Here is a 19,886-nt window from a genome sequence, read left to right as displayed (position 1 = left end):
AGACATTTCTGAAAGTACAGTCAGTCCTTTAGTTCTCAACACGTATTCCACATAATTTAAAAAAAAAAAAAAAAAATGAGGCTGCAATGGTCTTCTAGCTCATAAAACAGGTATATTAGCATAATCCCCAAAGAATATATAATTCTCTTGGAAAGGAAAAATCAGACCACCAGCTCAATGCAAGGGCTATACAATGGAGAAAGCAAGGTCTTTCCTGGTTACTGGTTTTTAAACCCAAAGATGGCCTCTGCCAAGAGATACACAAGTAGACTTCGTGGAACCTAAACCCAGGGACCTAATTAATTAGCACTTTCATTTTGGGGCATGAGCTGTCCCTCTATCCTTTTCTATAGCCAAACTTTAATGTGGTCCAATTAGAACAACAATGAGAGGTTACAAAAGCCTACAGAAAGCTATTTTACAGCACATAAACCAGATTCCTTCATTTTTTTTTTAATTGAATAGTTCACAATGGTATTTTTGCCTTTCTAAAAGAAAACTCTCTCACTGGCAGATTACTGTATGCCTATATTAAAGTATCCTAAATATCCTGGACTTTGTTACTGTCACCCAAACTGAACAAGTAAATGAGTTGACTACTGATCAACCAGAAATAAAGAAAATTAAGTATCTTAGAGACAAAAAATGAAATTGACGGTTGATCATTTTCTCTAATTTTCCTTGTAGCTCTCTCTCAATAATGAACTCAATCCTCCAGTTTTAAATTGCAACAATTAACACTCTTCAAAGGCAATTCTCTCTTCATTCTGCTCTTTAAAAAAGGTTTAGACTGCATGTTTAAAAACAAATCCTATAACCACAGGAAGGGAAACTTCTCCACTGGGGGTAGGGACATAAATCTTTAGCTGCCTCCTATGTTTGTAATATCACTTGCATTCCATTCTATGAGTCTATTAATTTGTTGATTGGTTAACTAAGAGTAAGTTAGATGGATATCTAAGGATCTGGGTGTGACCAATTTACCATTGGCAAAGTCAAATTTAGCTAAACACCCATCCACACACTACAACAAATGAAGTTTGCTTTTACTTTAAGGCAGACACATTTACAAACTAAAACTGCAGGACTTACTTAACCCAGCCTCCTATCAAGTGAGAAAAAAAAGTTCTTTTGAGAGGCATAGTTCTGTCTTAAAAAGTGGTTACAATCTGGTTCAGGCTTTCTTCTGGGGTGGGGTGGAGGGGTGATGAACAAGCTCTAACAACTGATGATGGTTGTAAGAACTCCATGAAAATACTAAAAACTACTGAACTGCAGTTTAAACTGAAGAACTGTATACTGCGTGTACATATATATATATATATATATATATAAACAAAACTGTGTGGGTTTTTTTTTTAATTGTAAATTCTTTCTTTGCTCAAGGATATGTCTATTGATAAGCGTTTCCCCCCAAATGTTAAAAGATTTAAGGCGGCAAAGAATCAAAGAGAAAAACTTCAGGACACCAAAGAAACTGGGAAAACAACAAAGAGGATGAGGCCAACGTCAAGCAAAAGCAACACCAGGGAGAAGGACGGGCAGGAAGGACAGACCGGCACCTGTCACTCAAACCTCCCCCACACACAGAGGTACACTTGCGTTCCTCCCTGCTCCTCAGGGCAGAACCAACAGGCTCAGAGATGCTGACTGTTCAAAGTTTTACACTCTGGCTATAAAGTCAAAGGGATTAAACTAATGGCCACAAGAAGTTAAAGTTGAAAAATGTGTCTACTGTGCCATCTGGGGTTTGACTTAAATCTCCGACTTCTGGATACCACCAGAGAAGAAATTTGTGGAATCTGCCTAGCTATGGCCAAATGATGTATGTTTGAGAACAACAGAGTCGCTTACTGAAGCCATCAAATATATTCCAATCAAGCTCAGGAGACTCAGAAATTCACTGACCAGCCAACTAGTTTTTGCCTAATAATTACACCCCTAAAATTAATCATCTCCAAATACCACAAAGTAACATGGAAATGCAATTTGTCCTTAAAAAGAAACCTAAGTACATCAAGGAGGAAATGAAAATTTGCATTTTAAGGGTAATAAAACCAAAAGTCAGATTACTTGTAAACTGAAGAAAGAAATCCAGGAAGCCAGACACTTGATGTAATTTGAAAAAAGATTTACTTCCATCTTTAAACCTGTAACTCAGGATTTGGGTAATGTCTTTTTGATTTATTACCTTTTATCACATTTACCTTACTATATTTCAAACAAATTTCTGTGAACCTCAAGTTTTCAATAGCCAAGTAGTTTAGGACCATCACTGAGAAGCAGCTATAAACTGAAGCTACCTTAAATACCATTAATTAAAGATGCAAAGGTTAAGGACAAAAAGAAATAGAAATACTTTGTAATTCTTCCCCTTACTTTGAAAAGTAAAATACCAGTAAACCCAATCCCCATTTTAACAGTCATTCGTTTTCCAAAAACTTAGTGGTCATAATCATCTAGAAACACAAGCATTACATAGCTATCACCATGGAAAACATTTCCTATCTCTTGGTTTGTTGTTGGTTTATTTCAACTATATGAAACCACTTGTTCACAGAAAACGGTTTCTAAAGCAGCCATTGCTTACATCCTCATCTCTTAAGTCTTTGTTCCAACAAGACCCTTCTTCGAGAGCTACAACTTCTGGAAAGGTTTCTCTTTTTGTGGTTGTATCAACAATAAACACTCCCAAACTCTTTCCAATTGGCACAAGAGTTTCTTACACAAAGGAGGAAGCAAGCCTCCTCCACACAAAGGAGGTCTCCAAAACACAGCGCGGGTTATGTTTGTGGAGTGTGTGTGCCTCTTGAACACCCTTTCTCGGGCTCTGGTATGTACCACTCTCAATACAAAATGGTGGCCATCATGTCTGTCAGACATTCAGAATGGGGAAAGACAGAAAGATTACACGTTTTGCAGGGCTTACAATTAATATTCTGGCCAAGATGAGGAAATGAGTAGCCAAATCTAAGCTGAGCAACACTACCTTTTTAGGAAAAGAGCCTCCCAAAAGACACGGGGTAAGACAGTGGATAAAGGGTTTACCCCAGCCCTAGTGCACCACAATACCAACATGGAGGACAACTCACTCCCAGGAAGCGACTGCACACATTTGGGCTACCGAGAACTTACTCAACTTGCCTAGTTTCAGAAGAGATCCCCACTAAGGCAAACGCACTCCTCACATTCCGCGTCCCTAACGCACGACACAAAGCTCCGCGGCTACCTGTGGGCGCCCGCCCCCCTCTTCCAGAACTAAGCCCGGGGCCCCGATCCCCGCACAACTTCTGCAGGCCTCTGGCTCCAGCCGACGCGCACTTCCCCTCAGCAACGGCAAGCAACCGTGTCCACTTCTGGAGAGCGGGGCATCGACTTCCAAACGTCTCCCCCACACCGGCGGACCAGCTCTTTTCGGAGGCAGGAATTTCACCTCCGTTTCAAACTACTCCAAGAAAAACTCCAGAGTATCCAGTGCGCGTTCCGCCCCGGGGGCCGGGGGCGGCGGGGTCTCCCGCGACACGGCCCCCGGGCGCAGGGCTACGCGCGAGCCCCGCACCTCCAACGTCACCACAAGAGCGAGCCCCGGGCGAGGGGCGGGGGGCCGGGGGCGCGGCCTCCGCGGCTCCTCGAAGCGTCCGGAGGCAGTTACAGCTCCGGCCAACGGTCGCGGGGCGTCCAACCGCCGCCAGGCCGCCTCGGCCCCGGCGGGTCCCGACGGTGGGCGGCGGGGGAGGGGCCGCGGCCGTTGCGGCCGTTGGGGCGACCTCGGGACCACCCCCCTCACGCCCACCCGGGCTGGGGCTGCCGCGGGCCGGCGGAGGCCTCCGAGGCTGACACCGCCCGCCGCGGGCGGCTCTCGGGCCAGGGGCCCGGCCGCGCGGGGGTCGCGGAGGGCCTTGGGCGGCCGCCCCCCGAGGCCCACGCGCACGCCCCCTCGGCCCGGCCCGCGGTCTCCCCGCCCGGCGCCGCCGCCCCGGGTCGCCCCCGGCCCCGAGGACCTGCCGAGGGTCCGGAGCGGGGCGAGGGGCCGGGGCCGGAGGGTGGGGCGCCAGGTGAGGCCGCCCGGACCGCCGCCGCCTCCACACAAAGGACCAGGGGCTCCGCCGCCATATTGAAAACTTTCCTCCTCGCGACAACTCGCGGGGCGCGCACCCCGCACCCCCGGCGCCCCGCACCCGCGGCCCCCGCGCCCGCCCGCCGGCCGCCCGCCCGGCCGCCCTCGGCCCCCGCGGCTCCGGCGCACGGCCGCGACCCCGGGGCCGGTGCCCCCGCCTCTCCGTCCGGATCCGAACCCCGGCCCGGCCGCGCTCCGTCCGCCGCCCCCGCGCCCGGCGCCCCGCGCCCCGCGCCCAGCGCCGAGGCCCGGCCGCCCGGTCCCCGCCGGCCGCGCGCCCCGCTCGAGACTCACCGGCGGCGGCCGCACCTTGCAGATCCCGGTCTGCTCGGCTATGGGCCGTATCTTGTGGATGAAGGCGAAGGGATCGGCGAACTCCTCCCAGCTGGGCTCGAAGACCGGGCACTCGGGCGGCGGCAGGAACTCCCCCAGTGGGCCGGGACCGCCGAGGGCCGGCACGGGGCGCGGGCCGGGGGCCTCCATTTCTCGCGGCGCCGCGGACGCGGCTGGGTGCCCGGCCTCGGCCTCCTCAGACGCCTCGGCCTTCCTCCTCCTCCTCCTCCTCCTCAGATCCGGCTGCTCAGACTCCGACTCCGACTCTGACTCCGACACCGACCGACGACGCCGCGCCTCCCCAGCCACGCCGTGCGCCTCCGCCGCCACGGCGAGGAAAAGGAGTCCCACCCCACCCCCATCCCCACCCAGCCCGCGTCGAGCGCCCGCCCCTGGGCCGGGTGGGGCGGCCCCCGGGAACGGATCCCGGCCTCACGGTTCAGCCCAGCCGGCCTCCACTGACCGTTGACTGCGTGCCAGAGTCCCCTCCCTCCCTCAGGAAGTTACGGGTCTGGGGGAGAGGCTGGGCTCACGGGTGGACCCTCCGTCCCGCCCCGCCTCATGGGAGGCGCCCTGGTGGAAGTCCGCAGACATTTGGTCAGACCCCCGGGGGGCGTGGGGTATCGGGGCCGGAGGCGGCTTTTCCAGGTAGAGGGGACAGCTCGAACGTGACAACAGCCTAGAGGTTAGAAAACAGGAGGATAAGAAATTAGCACTCTGTACTAGGCCTGTGCACGTGCTCTCATGATGAATTTTTAATATACACAACAACCTACGAGGCAGGTACTCGTTTCCATTTACACATAAACCCAGCCAGGCGCAAGTTGATCAGGCCATTTGCCCAAGTTGCATATAGGCCAACAAGTGGTGGAGACACCACCTAACCGGAAGGTAGGGTGTTGCAGGGAAGAGTGCTCCTTGAGCAACAAGACGGCGGGTGTGGACAGTGGTATGTTAGCTGCTTGCGTCTGCGCTTCATCCTGCGCGGGAGTCCCTGCTATTGTCCCCATTTTACAGAGCAGACAATAAAGGCACAAATTAGTAACTTTAAGAGATAACACTTTTGACACATTTGGGGAGGTGGGGAGGATAATGTCCTGCCCCAGAAAAGGGAAGAGAGGGAATTCAAAACGTAGAACTTCAACCCTAAAAAAGACCTCTTTCCTCTAGAAAGGAGCCAAACCCACGAAGGACTGTTCGCCAGAGCCTCCTAGGTAGGTAGGTGTCAACCGAGTCCTAGTCCTGCTGTTAGATTCACCTGAAGAAAAGTCTCTTATCCTTGAGGATCTTTCCTCTAAAAGGCCACGGAGGGGAGAAGCCTCCTCTTCAGAAAGTTCTGAAGTAAACCCAAAGGTCGTTGGAGAAGGCAGATCCTTCCCTTGCTGTCTAGGGCTTTGTGATCTTGCTAAGCCAGGGCGACAGGAGGCTGAAACCAAGGGCAGCTGACCCCCTATTAAGTCGTCAGTATACAGTGGATGTGAGATTGCAGGTTAGAATGTGCTCATGTGTTCACAGAATCTAGCTGGGGGTGTAGAGGAATCTGTTGCAGAAAGTTTTAACTTGGATGAATATTTGAAAATTTTTCACAATAAAATGTTGGGGAGAAAAGTCCTCGTTGTTGCTCTTTGCCCTGGGCTCTAGAGGGTCTTGCTGGGGTGGATTTCCTGTCCTGTGCTCTCTCCCGGGAGCAGGGATAAGACTATTATCACACTGAACACTGGCATCCTCCAAGAGAACTCCAGACCCGTACGGATTACAGCCGAGAAGCAGGACAGCGAGCCCGTCCCCAGCTACCCCCCGGGCCGCCCCCGCACCGCAGCTTCCCGGCCCCGCGTCCGCCACTTCCGGTAGAGCCCAGAGCCACGGGATTCCGTGGCCGGCAAACAGGGCAGCAGCTGCCCCTCCCCAAGGACGCGCCTTGCAGCTGAGGGAGGGTCGGCGGCCGGGCCTCGAAGGGAGCTGGGAGGGGCTGCTCGGCCCGCGGGGACGCGGAGGCGCTCTCGGCCCTTTATGATGCGTGTTTACATGCGCGGAGGGATCCTTCCAGCTGACAGCCGCGCCGCGCCGGCCCTTCTTTTTTTAAAGAGCCCGGCCGCGGGCGCTGATTGGCCGGCCGGCGCGGGCGCTGATTGGCCGGCCGGCGCGGGCGCTGATTGGCCGGCCGGCGCAGCGCTCGGGGGCGGGGCGCGCGCTGCATTGTCTGCTCCGCGGCGGCCCGGCGGCCTGGAGGCTGTGCTCGCTCGCTGCCGGTGGTCCGGCTCTCGGGGCCGAGGGCAGCGAGGCGGGGGCGGGCCGGCATCGCTTTGCGGGCCGGGGCCGGCGAGGGGTAGCGCCGGCAGCCGGAGCGGAGCCGAGCCCCATCCGGGTGCCACGTCTCCAGTAACCCCTCCTCACCCGGCACGACACCCCGCCCCGCGGGGCTCAGTCTCTGGCCGCAGCATCTGTGCCTCCCTGGAGCCGAAAACACGGCCTTGGGGTCTCTATCCTCCCTTCCCCGTCCCGCTCAGCCTGCGGGCCTCCCCCCAGCCTGCACCAGCTCCGCAGCCCGCGCGCCAGGCCGGCCGCGCGGTGTCGGGGCACACCGCATTCCTTCCGGAAGCCGCGCTGCACACTCGCAACCCAGGGCACGACGTGGTCCCGCGCCCACCCCCGACTGGGCTCCAGGAGCGGAGAGGCCGGCTCCCCGGCGGGGGCGGCCAGCGCGGCACGTAGCGCACGTGGAGGGCCGCTCGCGCCCGCCGCCGCCTCCCCCGGCTTCCGGGGCGCGCGGTGCGCCTACCCTCGGCGCGGCGTCCCTTCCACTCCACCCGTCCCTCCCCAGCCCTCGTGGGCCTCCTCTTTGCCCTCCTTTCCTCTGATTTCCCCGACGCACAGGCCTCTTCCCGGCCTGCTCACAGTCCAGCTCGGCTCCTCCCTCTGGTGCGCTGTCGTCATCCCCCACCCCTCTGGGGGCCCTGGAATGTTTGGTGTCGGATGTCCCCCGTGGAGACAAACCCACAGACCCCGAGACCCAGGCTGAGCTGCCGCCTCGGTGGCCTCCGTGTTTTACTTTATTTTGTGCACTCCCACAACGTGTCTCTGTTCCTGCACCTTTAACTCGGTATTTGTCTTTTTCCACCTCCGTCCCTGCCCTCTCACCCTGGGGGTTGTAAACCGCTGGAAGGGAGGGAGCCAAAGCCTCCAGCCCCGAGCCGAAGGGGAGGGGGAAATGGCCTTTATGGTGGTCCGTGGCTCCGTCTGGCCGAGGATGGAGTTTTGGACCGGACAAGGAGATGAACTTGGCTCCCAGGGGAGGCAGGAAGAGATCGCACCACAGGGCCCACCTCCTGGGCTGAGCCCTGGTCATTCCCGCTTCTCCGCTGCCCCGCTCGGTGCCGCCGGAAGTCTCTTCTGTGGGACCCGTGCGCTCCCGGTTCTGCCCCACCCCCCGCCATGGGCACGTCCGTGCAGGTCCACTCCCACCGTGACAAGGGGCTCAGCCCTGGGCTACTGGCCCTGGGCAGCTGGGTCTGGGTCCCAGGGAGGCGCCTGATAACTAAATACCTTTTTCTCCTGCCCATTCCCTCTTCCTGTCCGGTCGTGGGAACCCTTCAGCCTGGAGGGACCTGGGCTCAGGACTTGGAGTCACCTGGCTGAGGCGTGGGGCGGGGCGGCGTCCTCACCCCAAGGTGTTTCCTCCCATTCAGGTTGGGCCGCTTTGGAAGTTCTGGGCTCTGCTGGGAAAAGCTGAAGAGGCAGAGAGAAAAGCACACATCTCTGTTCACCCCTCGGCCACTGCTGTCACCCTAAGAAAGGGACTAGGGGCCCTCAGGTGGTCGGAGTGTTTGGAATTCTCTGAATCCGGGGTGAAAGTCTTGCAACAGGAATAAAACTTTACTTCAGAGTTTCCCGGAGCACTCCCAAATCCACCACGGTCATTTGAAATCCGGCGCTCAACCAAATCCTGTCACATGTCCAGCACAGGGTCTGACAGTCCTGACACCAGCTCCCTTTCTCCCCTCCCCTGGCAGGGGGCACCTGGAGACACTGCGGGGCCGGGAACCAGATCTGCCCGGGCTGGAGTGATCCGTAGTCTGTTGAACACCCCAGGACTGTGAAGTAGATGGGTTGTTGTTGTTTAGTTGCCAAGTCCTATAAGGCTATTTTTGCAACCCCATGGACTGTAGCCCGCCAGGCTCCTCTGTCCTTGGGATTTCCCAGGCAAGAATACTGGAGTGGGTTGCCATTTCCTCCTCCAGAGGATCCTTTCAACCCAGGGATCAAACCTGGGTCTCCTGCTTGGCAGGTGAACTCTTTACCAATGAGCAACCAGGAAGGCCGAAGTATAATAGATCGGTAATATTAATAAATTAAAACTGGAAAATTCTGAGAGAGATGGGAATACCGGACCACCTGACCTGCCTCTTGAGAAACCTGTATGCAGGTCAGGAAGCAACAGTTAGAACTGGACATGGAACAGACTGGTTCCAAATAGGAAAAGGAGTACATCAAGGCTGTGTATTGTCACCCTGCTTATTTAACTTCTATGCAGAGTACATCATGAGAAACGCTGGGCTGGAAGAAGCACAAGCTGGAATCAAGATTGCCGGGAGAAATATCAATAACCTCAGATATGCAGATGACACCACCCTTATGGCAGAAAGTGAAGAGGAACCAAAAAGCCTCTTGAAAGAAGAGAGTGAAAAAGTTGGCTTAAAGCTCAACATTCAGAAAACTAAGATCATGGCATCTGGTCCCATCACTTCATGGGAAATAGATGGGAAAACATGGGAAACAGTGTCAGACTTTATTTTGGGGGGCTCCAAAATCACTGCAGATGGTGACTGCAGCCATGAAATTAAAAGACGCTTACTCCTTGGAAGGAAAGTTATGACCAACCTAGATAGCATATTCAAAAGCAGAGACATTACTTTGCCAACAAAGGTCCATCCAGTCAAGGCTATGGTTTTTCCCTTGGTCATGTATGGATGTGAGAGTTGGACTGTGAAGAAAGCTGAGTGCCGAAGAATTGATGCTTTTGAACTATGGTGTTGGAGAAGACTCTTGAGAGTCTCTTGGACTCCAAGGAGATCCAACCAGTCCATCCTAAAGGAGATCAGTCCTGGGCGTTCATTGGAAGGACTAATGCTGAAGCTGAAACTCCAATACTTTGGCCACCTCATGCGACGAGTTGACCTATTGGAAAAGACCCTGATGCTGGGAAAGATTGAGGGCAGAAGGAGAAGGGGCTGACAGAGGATGAGATGGCTGGATGGCATCACCGACTCGATGGACATGAGTTTGGGAAAACTCCAGGAGTTGATGATGGATAGGGAGGCCTGGAGTGCTGTGATTCATGGGGTCGCAAAGAGTTGGACACGACTGAGCGACTGAACTGAACTGAACTGAATATTAATAAACAGTAAAAAGCCGTTTCTCAGATGAAGAAACTGAGACTCAGAAAAACTTATTAGCCAAAGTCACACAGAGGGTAACAGAACTAGGGCTGGAATGGTAACCCTGTGATCTTCCCTAAACACCAAGGTGAGGAGTGAGGACATGGAAACCCCATCCCAGATCTGACCGCCAGCTGGCCCTCCGCTGCCGACACGTGTCCATTCTCTCCCCTCGAAGCCCCAAGGGTCTCCCGCGCTCTGGACCGTCATCTGTAGCACCTTGCTTACATTCTAATGGTTTCACAAACAGCACTCACGCCTACCCAGTGCTGGCTGAGACCCACGAAGTAGGCTTTGTAACCCTTACGGACTCTGACCCTTGACTGGAAACCTGCTGCCTGCAGGTGAGTTTTTCCTGTTTGGCAGCTTTCAGGAAGAGGTGGATGCAGTAGCTTTTCACACCCACTCCAGGTTGGGCCACTGCTCCTGCCCCACTCGCCTGTCCGTCCGCTCACAGCAGCCTCCGTTTGTGGTGTTCATCTCTTTGGTTCGCTGTTTACTTTGGTTGATTCCTCGCATGTCTGCCATCCTCTATTCATGCTCCTACCTCTGCCCACAGCCCTTCAACTAGAGGCATCACTTCCTGCCCCGTCTTTTCCCATCTTATCCCATACAGGCGCCCAGTATAAAGCCAGGACCTAGCATAGTCTCCGACTCTCCCAAGACCTGACCTAAAGCAGAGGCCAAAAACTCAGATGCCTAACAGGGGACAGAAAGAATTCTGAAGAAGAGAATGCACTTCCAGCTTCCCAGGGCCGTCACTGCTCAGGCCAGGGTGACAGCAAGTTGCAATTTTCAAGAAAAGCCAAAAGTCTTAAGTGTTTATACAGTCTCTCCTAATTTTAAAACGTTCAATCTAATTTCAAAAAAACAGTGTGTGAGCCAACCAGACAAGCCTGTGGTCCAAATGTGCTCTGGGTGGAGCCACCTCCCTGGAGGGGCTGGGGGTGATCAGTTTGCTGACCTTCAGGAAGAACAATGGTTACCAAGGGAGCACCAGTGGAGACCCAGCCAGGGATGCTGGAGGGACAGAGGTGCCCTCAGGACCCCTCTCTCCTCCTCCCAGCCGGGGATCGAGTTGATGTTTCTGTGCTGTAAGGAGAGCTCTGACTTCCAGCAAAGTCCAGAGCCTACACCCAGGACTCACTGTGGCAAGAGGCACAGCATCCCAGGTGGTCACCCCTATCTGCACGCTGCAGAGGAGCCTGTCAGGGCTTAATGTTTATTTTCACTTCAAGTCCACTATACTTCAATTTAAAAATGTGTCTTTCCCCCTCTTTCACTATTGTTTGTCTCCTCTAAAGCGCTTAGAGAAGTGGGAATTAGATGTCAAGATGTGGAAATGTTCTCAAAGTGCTGTGCATCTGTTTAAGAGTCTAGAAGTAAAATCTGGGTGGGGCTTAGGAATAAAGGGAGAGGGACCTTTCAGATATGACGGAAAGGAAGGCAGTGCTGGTCTCCATGGTTGAAAAATGGTCATCGTCCCTTATCACAAAAGTGCCTGCGTTTATTCAGTGCTTGCTATAAGCAGACATTTTTCTGTGGATGATTTCTTTTCACCCTCATAAGGATATCACTGAGAGTAAGCATTATTATATTTTAGTTTCTAGATGAGGAACTGGGCTTCAGAGAGACTGAGTCATTTGGCCAAGGTCACATGGCCAATAAGTTTAGTGGAACTAGATTCTGGCCCAAGTCTGAGTCTGAGCCCAGACTCTGAGCTCTCATCCGTCACCCAGGTAGTGCCCTTCTCCGGTGAGCTGCCTGGCTCTCCTGGCACGGCAGTGTCCCTGGAACCCAGCGCTCATCATATCACAGAATCCCAGTAGCTAGTGACTCAACACATACTTGCTGAGCTAGCACTCTGGGCCAGCACTGTGCGAAGGGCTCTGGATGCAGCATGGAGTGAAGCGGAGGCCTGGCCCTCAGTCTAGTGACCAGAGACAGACAGCAACACACACAAGTAAGACAGCTTCTGGTAGAAGTCAGTGCAGAGAAGAGAGTACATAGTAGCCAATGGGAGGATGGGAGCGGGTGAGAGGTGTCTTAACCCTGATGACCTGAGGCCACATAAAGACCCTGCGTGTCGGGAGGAGTCGGCTCAAGGAAAGTCTCCGAAGGAAAGTTCGAAGAAGATCAAATGCTAGCACTCAAGAAACAGCTTGGTTTGTCCGAAGGATGCTCACTCCCCCAAACAGCTGGGGGAAGAGGGGCGGGGTAGGGGTGGGAGATGGAGTCAAAGAGGCAGGCAGAGGGCCAGGTCAGGCAGGATCCTGGAGGCCGCGGTCTGGAGTTTCCCACCGGAAGATGGTTGGCGTCCTTTTGACAGTGACGGGAATGGCCCAGTAGGGCAAGAAGCGTGGGCAGACGGCAGGAGGAAAGAGCGTCCTCACGGGGCGAGAGCAGGGAGCCGGCCACCCGGGCAGGAGGGGCCCCGTCTGGGCCTCCCAGACAAGCCCAGCCTATGGGTGAGTCCTGGCCAGGGGTCCCCCTGACGACGGGGCAGCAGGCGGGACACGGAGCAGCATCACAGAGGGAGCCTAGCTCAAGGCTGGCGCACCAGGGAGGGGGCCTAGTTTGTGGTGCCGGGTCCTCCGGCACCCCAGCTCCTCTCTCTCCAGCTCGTCCAGGAGCCTGACCCGCGCAGGGTCAGGGCAGTGCCCCACCCACCCCGACCCGCCCGGGGCGGCCAGTGAGTGACAGGTAACCCGCAGGCCAGGGGCAGAGGGAACAGGGCTGTGCACTTGAGGGTGAATGCCTCCGGCTGTCGTTGTAAAGCCTTTTATTCAATATATGTATCCATGTGCTGATTTGTATCTGAATTACCCATCAGCCTAAAAGTCCTGGCTTAAGAAAACCAGGTAAGATAAGTCTAAGTCTTCCTGCCGTATGTAAGTACTGTTTTTATAACTCTTACCAAAAAGCTGAATGGTTAAGGGAGAAAAGCATGGTAACCCCTACCAAAATATTGAAGTGGCAGGGAGCCATGAAAATGGGGGAAATGAGAGAATATTGTAGCCTTGGGAGCATCATAATTACTGATGACGATTTCTTTTCTTTTGTGTACTGACTGCAGAGAAAGGATCAAGCGTGGGAGACAAGGTATATTAAAGCCTTTCTTCTGATCATTTAGAAACAATCAGGAAAACACATTCTCTCTGGAGGAAAGACACAGACAGGGAAAAAGCAGCGTATGAGTGCTTTGGAGGCTGAGCCAGTCTGAATTCCTGCAGCCCATCAGTCCCGAAAGGATTTTTCTTTCGCTCTGAGTTAACAGAATTATGTTCTAATCGAGGTCTGTGAATAAGATTAAGGGTTGGAATAAATTAAGGACGTCCTTTACAAAAAGTAGGAAAGGCATCAAATTGCTTAGCACTTAGCAACACTTCAAGTTCAGCTATTTTAATAAATAGTTTGACTTTTGTTTAAAAAAGTAGGAGTGGGTGGTAACCATCTGTTTTCTAAGATAAACGGGCTTCAGCAATGAAGGCCCAGCAGACCATGATCATTGGAGCAAGGAAAACTCGGAGAATTGGAATCTCCAGACAAATCTGCACAGAGAGGGCAGCAGAGGGCCCGGGGCAGGCGGCCTCCCCTCTGCCCGCCAGGAAGCGGGCTCCGGTCCTGGCTCAGATGGAGGGCAGGCGTGGGGACTGAGTGCACAGTGGACAGAGGACAGCTGGGAGGGGCGGGCCTGCAAGAGACGGGGGTGAGGTGTGGACGGGGGAGCTCTGCCGGCCTGTCGCCCTCTCACCCAGGCGCCGCCATGCACTGTCCCCTCTGGCACTGCTGCGTCATCTCCATGGGCCTCGGGGTCCTGTGGCTCCTGTTCATGCTGGAAGTCCCCAGGGAAGTTGAAGACGACCAGGACAGGATGGCTGTCAAGGTCCAAGCAGCAGCCTTGCCCTCGCTGTGCAGGTTCAGGGTGGGTGGGGGGTGTGGACAGCACCCACCCCTCTCACGGGAGAGCAGGAGGCTCCGAGGGGTGGGTGCGGACCTGGCTGGACCCACTGGTTCCCAGAGAAGCTGATTCCCCGTCCCCACCCCCATATCTGTTAAGGTGAGGAACACAGCAAGTACTGTGTGGGCCCTGGATACTCTGTCGGTGGTCAGACGTCCTGATGCCACGCCGGGCTTGCTCTGGGGGGAGGAGACCACTAGCAATAAAGCCTGTGCTTTATATGGCAGGAGGACCAGATGTTCACTCTGCCAGTACCCCAGGAGGACAGCTACAGGAGAAGGAAGGGCCTGGGGCCACTAGAAGACTGGCGGAACCTCAGTTCCAAATACCTGGAAAAGCTCCAGCAGAGAAAGAAGAGTGAGTTCCAAGGAGGGGAGTGGGTCCCCTGGGAGCAAGAGGGTCAAGAGGAGGAAGGAGGGGGCTCCCTGGTGTCCAGGGGTGAGGACTCTGCGCGTCCACTGCAGGGGGTGCGGGCTCGGTCCCTGCCCGGGGCACCAAGATCCTGAATGCCATGTGGTGTGGCCAAAAATAGAGGGAAAGAAGAAGAAGAAGGTGGGGACTCGGAGAGAAGAGACAGGGAGAGAGGGCAGGGTGCCCAGGCGTCCGTGGGCGGGCAGACAGTCCTTTCCCCGTCAGGACACCTGGTCTCAGGGATGAGGAGCAAGGAGGAGGAAGATAAAGTGGCTGCTCCCGGAAGACAGCCTGAAAGCACCTGGGAGAGGGGGGCCTTCGGGGCTCACAGCCCGACTCGCCCAGATTGCAGCTCAGGGGTGCCGGGACCCCTGGAGCCACGCGGGCTCCACAGAGCTGAGGCGCGGCTCAGGCTCCTGACTTCCAGGAGAGGGGCTCCTTCCAGGAGATCTTCTTTAAAGGAGAGCTTTGTGAAGATGAGCTAGGTAAAATCAGAAGGAATGACATTAATGTGTGTGCTCAGTGCTTAAACCATGGGCAGCAGAACCGTGGCTCCAGGAAGCCTCGGAGGCCGCGGGGAGTAGCACCCTGGCTTGGGGCTCCTCGGGCTTCGGCGTGCACACCAGGCACCTGCGACGGTGTCCAAGCGCAGAGTCCAGGTGGGGGCCGCACCCCACTCCAGGGGGGCGAACGGGAGCAGGCAGGCGTGAGAGAGCCGGCGCCCCGCCCCCTGACGCCGCCACTTGCCTCCCCAGCGTGGCTGACGGTGGGCATCTCCTCGCGGCCCCGGCCGGGGCCCGACCCCAGCGGCCTCCTGTACACTCTCCTCTCGGTGTTCCGCGCCACCTCGAAGGTGGAGCAGAAGCGCCTCACGGTGTTGGTCCACCTGGCGGGCGCCGACCCCGCCTGGCTCGCGGAGACCGTCCTGAACATTTCCAGCCTCTTCAGCCCGCAGATCTTGGCGGGGCAGCTGCTGCTGATCCACGCCCCCCCAGACGCCTACCCGCCCGCGGGCGCCGGGGCCTCCGGCCGGGAGCTCTACTCCGAGCAGAACGTGGATCACGCCTTCCTCATGAGCTCTGCCTGGAAGCTCTCGGAGTACTTCCTGCTGCTGGAGGACAACGCCTTCTGCGCCCCCAACTTCATCAGCCACGTGCAGTGGAAGGTGGACACGCTGCGGTCTCAGCCCTGGGCCTTCCTGGAGTTCGCCAACCTGGGCGTCCTGGGCAAGCTCTTCCGCAGTAGCGACCTGCCGACGCTGGCCCACTTCCTGCTCCTCTTCTACCGGGAGAAGCCCCTCGACAGGCTGCTCGCCCACTTCCGTGTCCTCCTGGCCCAGAAGGACCCCATCCTGTGTACGCCCTTCCTCTTCTACCACAGAGCCACCTACCACCCCCTGAACGACAGGCAGAAGGCCTCGGGCGCACGCAGGAAGAGCCCCTACGCCCCTGACAACCCGCCGGGAACCGCCTTCACCGACATGAAGGTGTTCGAGGTCCACTTCCCCTGGGAGGCCTACACTCTGGACGAGTCCTTCTTCTGGACCCACAACGTGAGTGCTGGCAACCACCTGACGGTCATCCTGAACCAGCCAGCCGACCTGAGGAGGGTGCAGGTGCTGACGGGCACCATCGTGGAAGGCAGGCACGCCCTGGAGAGGGGGCAGGTGGAGCTGGGCTACGGGCCCGAGGGCATGCCGCAGCGCTGCTCCAGCTTTGTCCTGCTGGGCCGCCTCCTGGAGGGGCAGCTGGATCAGGAGGTAGTGCCCAGGTCTGTGGGGCACCAGGTGAGCTGCGTGAGGCTGCTGGCGAACGCCAACCAGGCAGGCGGGCTCATCGTCAGGCACATTTACCTCTGGGAGGAGCATGCCAGAGACACGGGCCACTCGGGATGAAGACAGACCAGGAAGACAATGAAAAATTAAAATCTTGCAGCCACATCATTCTAGCCTGTCTGAGTGATCTGGGGCCAGGGCGGGTGGTGGGGGGGTTGTGCCAGGGAATGAGGGGCAGAGAGGGAAGACAGTGTAGTGCCAACAAGATGCTCCACCTGTTCCTTCCTTTTTCTACCCAAACAAGGGACTCTTACAGGCCCTCTTTTCCTGGGCCAGATGTAGCTTAGCCCAATTTGGGACAAGACCCTGGTCGCTCCCAGAACCTTTCTATTCCTGGGGTGCTGAGGTCAGCTCAAGGACAGGGTGATAGTGTGTGTTCTCCCACCGGGAGGGGCGGGGTAACAGGAGGGGAAATCATAGCCAGGCCCTGGAATTCACACAGAAGAAGCTAAGAAAGGGTCTCTCATGAGAAGTCAAACTCCCCAAGGCTCTGGAGTTCACAGACACATGCACAGCAGTGAAACGAAGCCCTTGGCCCTGTCTTTCTGAGCTGTTCTAGTGCCGTTCAGCTGTTCTAGCTGAACTAGCGCCAGCCCAGTTCCCTCCTTCCCTCACAGACGACTGCGAAACGAACAGTTTGCCACCAAACCAAACCATCACCTTCTCCTCAGTGCTCACTCCTCACCCCCACACCGCCTTCTGAATCCCAGCGCTGCGGCGACTCCTCCCTGTTTGTAATGAGAAAAATAGTCAAACCTAGAGGGGTTTCCAGATCTCATTCTTCTTAACTCTCTGCAGCAATACATGGTACAAATTAGTCTTCTTCTTGACTCCAGGGATTCGTCCATCCATCAGAATGCCTGAATCCCTACTATGTTCTGGGTTTCCCAGGTGGCGCTAATGGTAAAGAACTCACCTGCCAATGCAGGAGACTAAGAGAATGGGGTTGCGGGTTCAACCCTGGGTCAGGAAGATCGCCTGGAGGAGGGCGTGGCAACCCACCCCAGTATTCTAGGCTGGAGAATCCTACAGACAGAGGAGCCTGACGGGCTACAGTCCACGGGCTGCACAGAGTCAGACACGCCTGGAGGGACTTAGCAGGCTCGCACGACTATGTTCCAGGGACCAAAGGAGCTCCTCTGGGGGTTAAGAAGTAACCCGGGGGAGTATGGCCCGGTGTTAAAACTTCACTGGGAGCTTAGCAAAGGCTTTCTGGAAGTCACGATGTCTAAACCCGACCTACCAGATTTTCGGGGAAGAAAGCCAGGTGATGAGGAAGGTTCAGGAAGATTTTCCAGTAAAAGAAATAACATGTGGGGAAGTGGGCCAGAAGTGAGAAGGAGCTTGGCTCACTGGGGAAAACCACTCATTTAATGGGGCTGGAAGTGGAGGGCGAGCTGGAGTAGGAGTGAGACAGAAGATGCAGCCACGGGACTAAGAAATAACCAGCTTACAAGAGGCCATGGGCAGTTCAGTGGGGAAAGGATGACCTTTGCAACAAGCAGTGCTAGGACAGCTGCCTGTCCACATGCCAGGGAGCGAAGTGTGGCTCCTACCTCACATGAAAGACGAACCCAGAATGGATCTAGACCCAGACGGAAGAGCTAAAAAGGAAAAAGCTCTTAGAAGAAAACAGAAGTGTAAATCGCTGTGACCTTGGTTAGGCGATAGATTCTTAGATACGACACCAAAGGCACAAGTCACCAAAGGGTCGTGGTTGGTGGTTTAGTCATTAAATCGTGTTCGACTCTTGGGACCCCATGGACTATAGCCCGCCAGGCTCCTCTCTCCATGGGATATCCCAGGCAAGAACACTGGAGTGGGTTGCCATTTCCTTTCCCAGGGGAACTTCCCAACGCAGGATCGACCCCACGTCTCCTGCATTGCGGGTGGATTCTTTACTGACTGAGCCACCAGGGAAACCCCAGATAAACTGGATAGTGTCAAGTAAGTGATAAGATAACCCACAGAATGGGAGAAAACCATCTGCAAATCATATCTGATGAGAGATAGATATCCAGAATGTATAAAGAAAGCTCACACACAATAATAAAAAGACAAATAACACAATTAAAAATGGGCAAAGGATTTGAATAGACATTTCTCTGAAAAAGATACACAAATGGCCAACAAGCAAGCGAAAAGGCACTCATGGTTAGTCATTAAGGAAATGCAAATCAAAACCACATTGAAACACCACTTCACGCCCACTAGGATGGCTATTTAAAAAACAGGAAATAAGTGTTGGTGAGGAGGAGAAACTGGAGCCTCATACATGCTATTGCTGTTGTTCAGTCCTCAGTCATGTCTGACTCTTTGTGACCCCATGGACTGCAGCACGCCAGGCCTCCCTGTCCATCACCAACTTCCGGAGTTTACCCAAATTCATGTCCCCTGAGTCGGTGATGCCATCCAACCATCTCATCCTCTGTCATCCCCTTCTCCTCCGGCCCTCAATCCCTCCCAGCATCAGAGTCTTTTCCAGTAAGTCAGTTCTTCACATCAGGTGGCCAAAGTATTGGAGCTCCAGTTTCCGCATCAATCCTCCCAGTTGAGTATTCAGGGCTGATCTCCTTCAGGACTAACAGGCTGATCTCCTTGTATCCAAGGAGCTCTCAAGAGTCTTCTCCAACACCATAGCACATGCATGCTTAGCAGAGCTGTAAAATGGGGCAGCCGCTTTGGAAAATGTTAAACGATTCTCAAAATGTTAGAGTTACCATATGATCCAGCAGTTTCACTCCTAGGTCTGTATGTACTTAAGAAAATAAAAACGTACGTCCACACAAGGGCTTTCACACATGAATGGTCATAGCAACATGGTAGTAACCCAAATGCGGAGACAATCCAAAAGTCCATCCCTGAGGTACAGGTAAGTGAAACACGGTGTATCCTATGATGAGATAACTACTCAGCCAGGAGAAGGGCTGGAACGCTGACACGCGCTGCAGCGCGCAAGAACCTTTAAATCACTGCGCGGCGTCGAGGAAACCAGTCACAAAGGCCAGAGCTACGGCTCCACTTGCATGAGATGCCCGCAGTCAGCAAGTCCAAAGGGACTCGTATCTGCGGGCGAGGAAAAGCCGACTGTGGTAATGGTTGCACTCTGTGAACATACTGAGAACCACTGAAAAGTATACTTTAAGAAGAGTGTGGGATATGTGAATTATGTCTCAACAAAGCAGTTACTTGTTTAAAGCTGTAGAAGCCAGTGAAAGGGTTTAGAATACCCTGGCGGCAACAGAGGGTCACAGCGGTTCTGAGCAGGAGAGGAAACGGCTGTGGGTGCTTTGGGGAGGTCACCCCAGGCACCCCGGTGGGGTAGCTGGAGGGGGTCAGGAAGGGGAAGCCTATGAGAACTAACAAGATGGGGGCTTCCCTGGCAGCCCGGTGGCTAAGCCTCCACACTCCCGGTACAGGGCGCCTGGGTTCGATCCCTGCTCAGGGAGGTAGAGCCCACGTGCCACAGCAGAGTTCACATGCTGTTACTAAAACACAAAAAAAGGACCCCACGCGCCGCAACGAAGACCCGACACAGCAAAACCGATCGATGCGCGCAAGGAGACATCAAGGAAAACCGGCGGGACGCGAGGGGCCTCGGCGCGGGCCCGGCGCCCCGCCCCGTCCCCGGCCCGGCAGCCGCCTCTCCGCAATCATAAACGAAGCTGTTGCCCACACGCCTCTCCGACTGCTCACGGTCTCTGTCCCGGTCGCCGTTTCTCCACCCAGCCCTGAACGTGGGAACGTTCCGGGGTTTCTGCCACTTCTTCCGTCCGCCTTCAGGCAGGGTCAGAG

The 19,886-nt window shown here is 54.9% G+C and overlaps 2 protein-coding genes across 14 annotated transcripts in view; one reads left to right on the top strand and one right to left on the bottom strand.

The window, feature by feature from the left end:
* KDM5B (lysine demethylase 5B) overlaps positions 1-4,724 on the bottom strand; it is a 73,664-nt gene extending 68,940 nt beyond the window's left edge. For 3 of the 6 annotated variants that reach the window (XM_024976577.2, XM_024976576.2, XM_024976578.2), the window contains exon 1: positions 4,412-4,724. In XM_024976577.2, coding sequence (XP_024832345.1) covers positions 4,412-4,600 — 189 coding nt within the window. In that variant the 5' untranslated portion in view covers positions 4,601-4,724. The other 3 variants (XM_059875608.1, XM_059875609.1, XM_059875610.1) reach the window with 3 other exon arrangements.
* Positions 4,725-6,656: 1,932 nt separating this feature from the next.
* MGAT4E (alpha-1,3-mannosyl-glycoprotein 4-beta-N-acetylglucosaminyltransferase-like protein MGAT4E) lies at positions 6,657-16,199 on the top strand. 8 transcript variants are annotated; one of them, XM_059875204.1, is made up of 6 exons: positions 6,657-7,550; positions 8,137-11,057; positions 12,962-12,987; positions 13,644-13,810; positions 14,074-14,203; positions 15,013-16,199. In XM_059875204.1, exons 4-6 carry the CDS (start codon positions 13,652-13,654, stop codon positions 16,149-16,151), a joined length of 1,428 nt encoding a protein of 475 aa, XP_059731187.1. In that variant the 5' UTR covers positions 6,657-7,550; positions 8,137-11,057; positions 12,962-12,987; positions 13,644-13,651; the 3' UTR covers positions 16,152-16,199. The 8 variants fall into 8 exon arrangements, with proteins under 8 accessions (XP_059731187.1, XP_059731185.1, XP_059731188.1 ...); XM_059875205.1 differs by lacking the exons at positions 6,657-7,550; positions 8,137-11,057 and adding exons at positions 11,064-12,588; positions 12,719-12,746; XM_059875202.1 differs by having other exon boundaries at positions 6,657-11,057; positions 12,962-13,180.
* The last annotated feature ends 3,687 nt before the right edge of the window (positions 16,200-19,886 follow it).

Source organism: Bos taurus, chromosome 16 (genome assembly GCF_002263795.3).
Source record: "Bos taurus isolate L1 Dominette 01449 registration number 42190680 breed Hereford chromosome 16, ARS-UCD2.0, whole genome shotgun sequence".
NCBI lineage: Eukaryota > Metazoa > Chordata > Mammalia > Artiodactyla > Bovidae > Bos > Bos taurus.
This window is presented reverse-complemented; position numbering and strand designations above follow the sequence as displayed.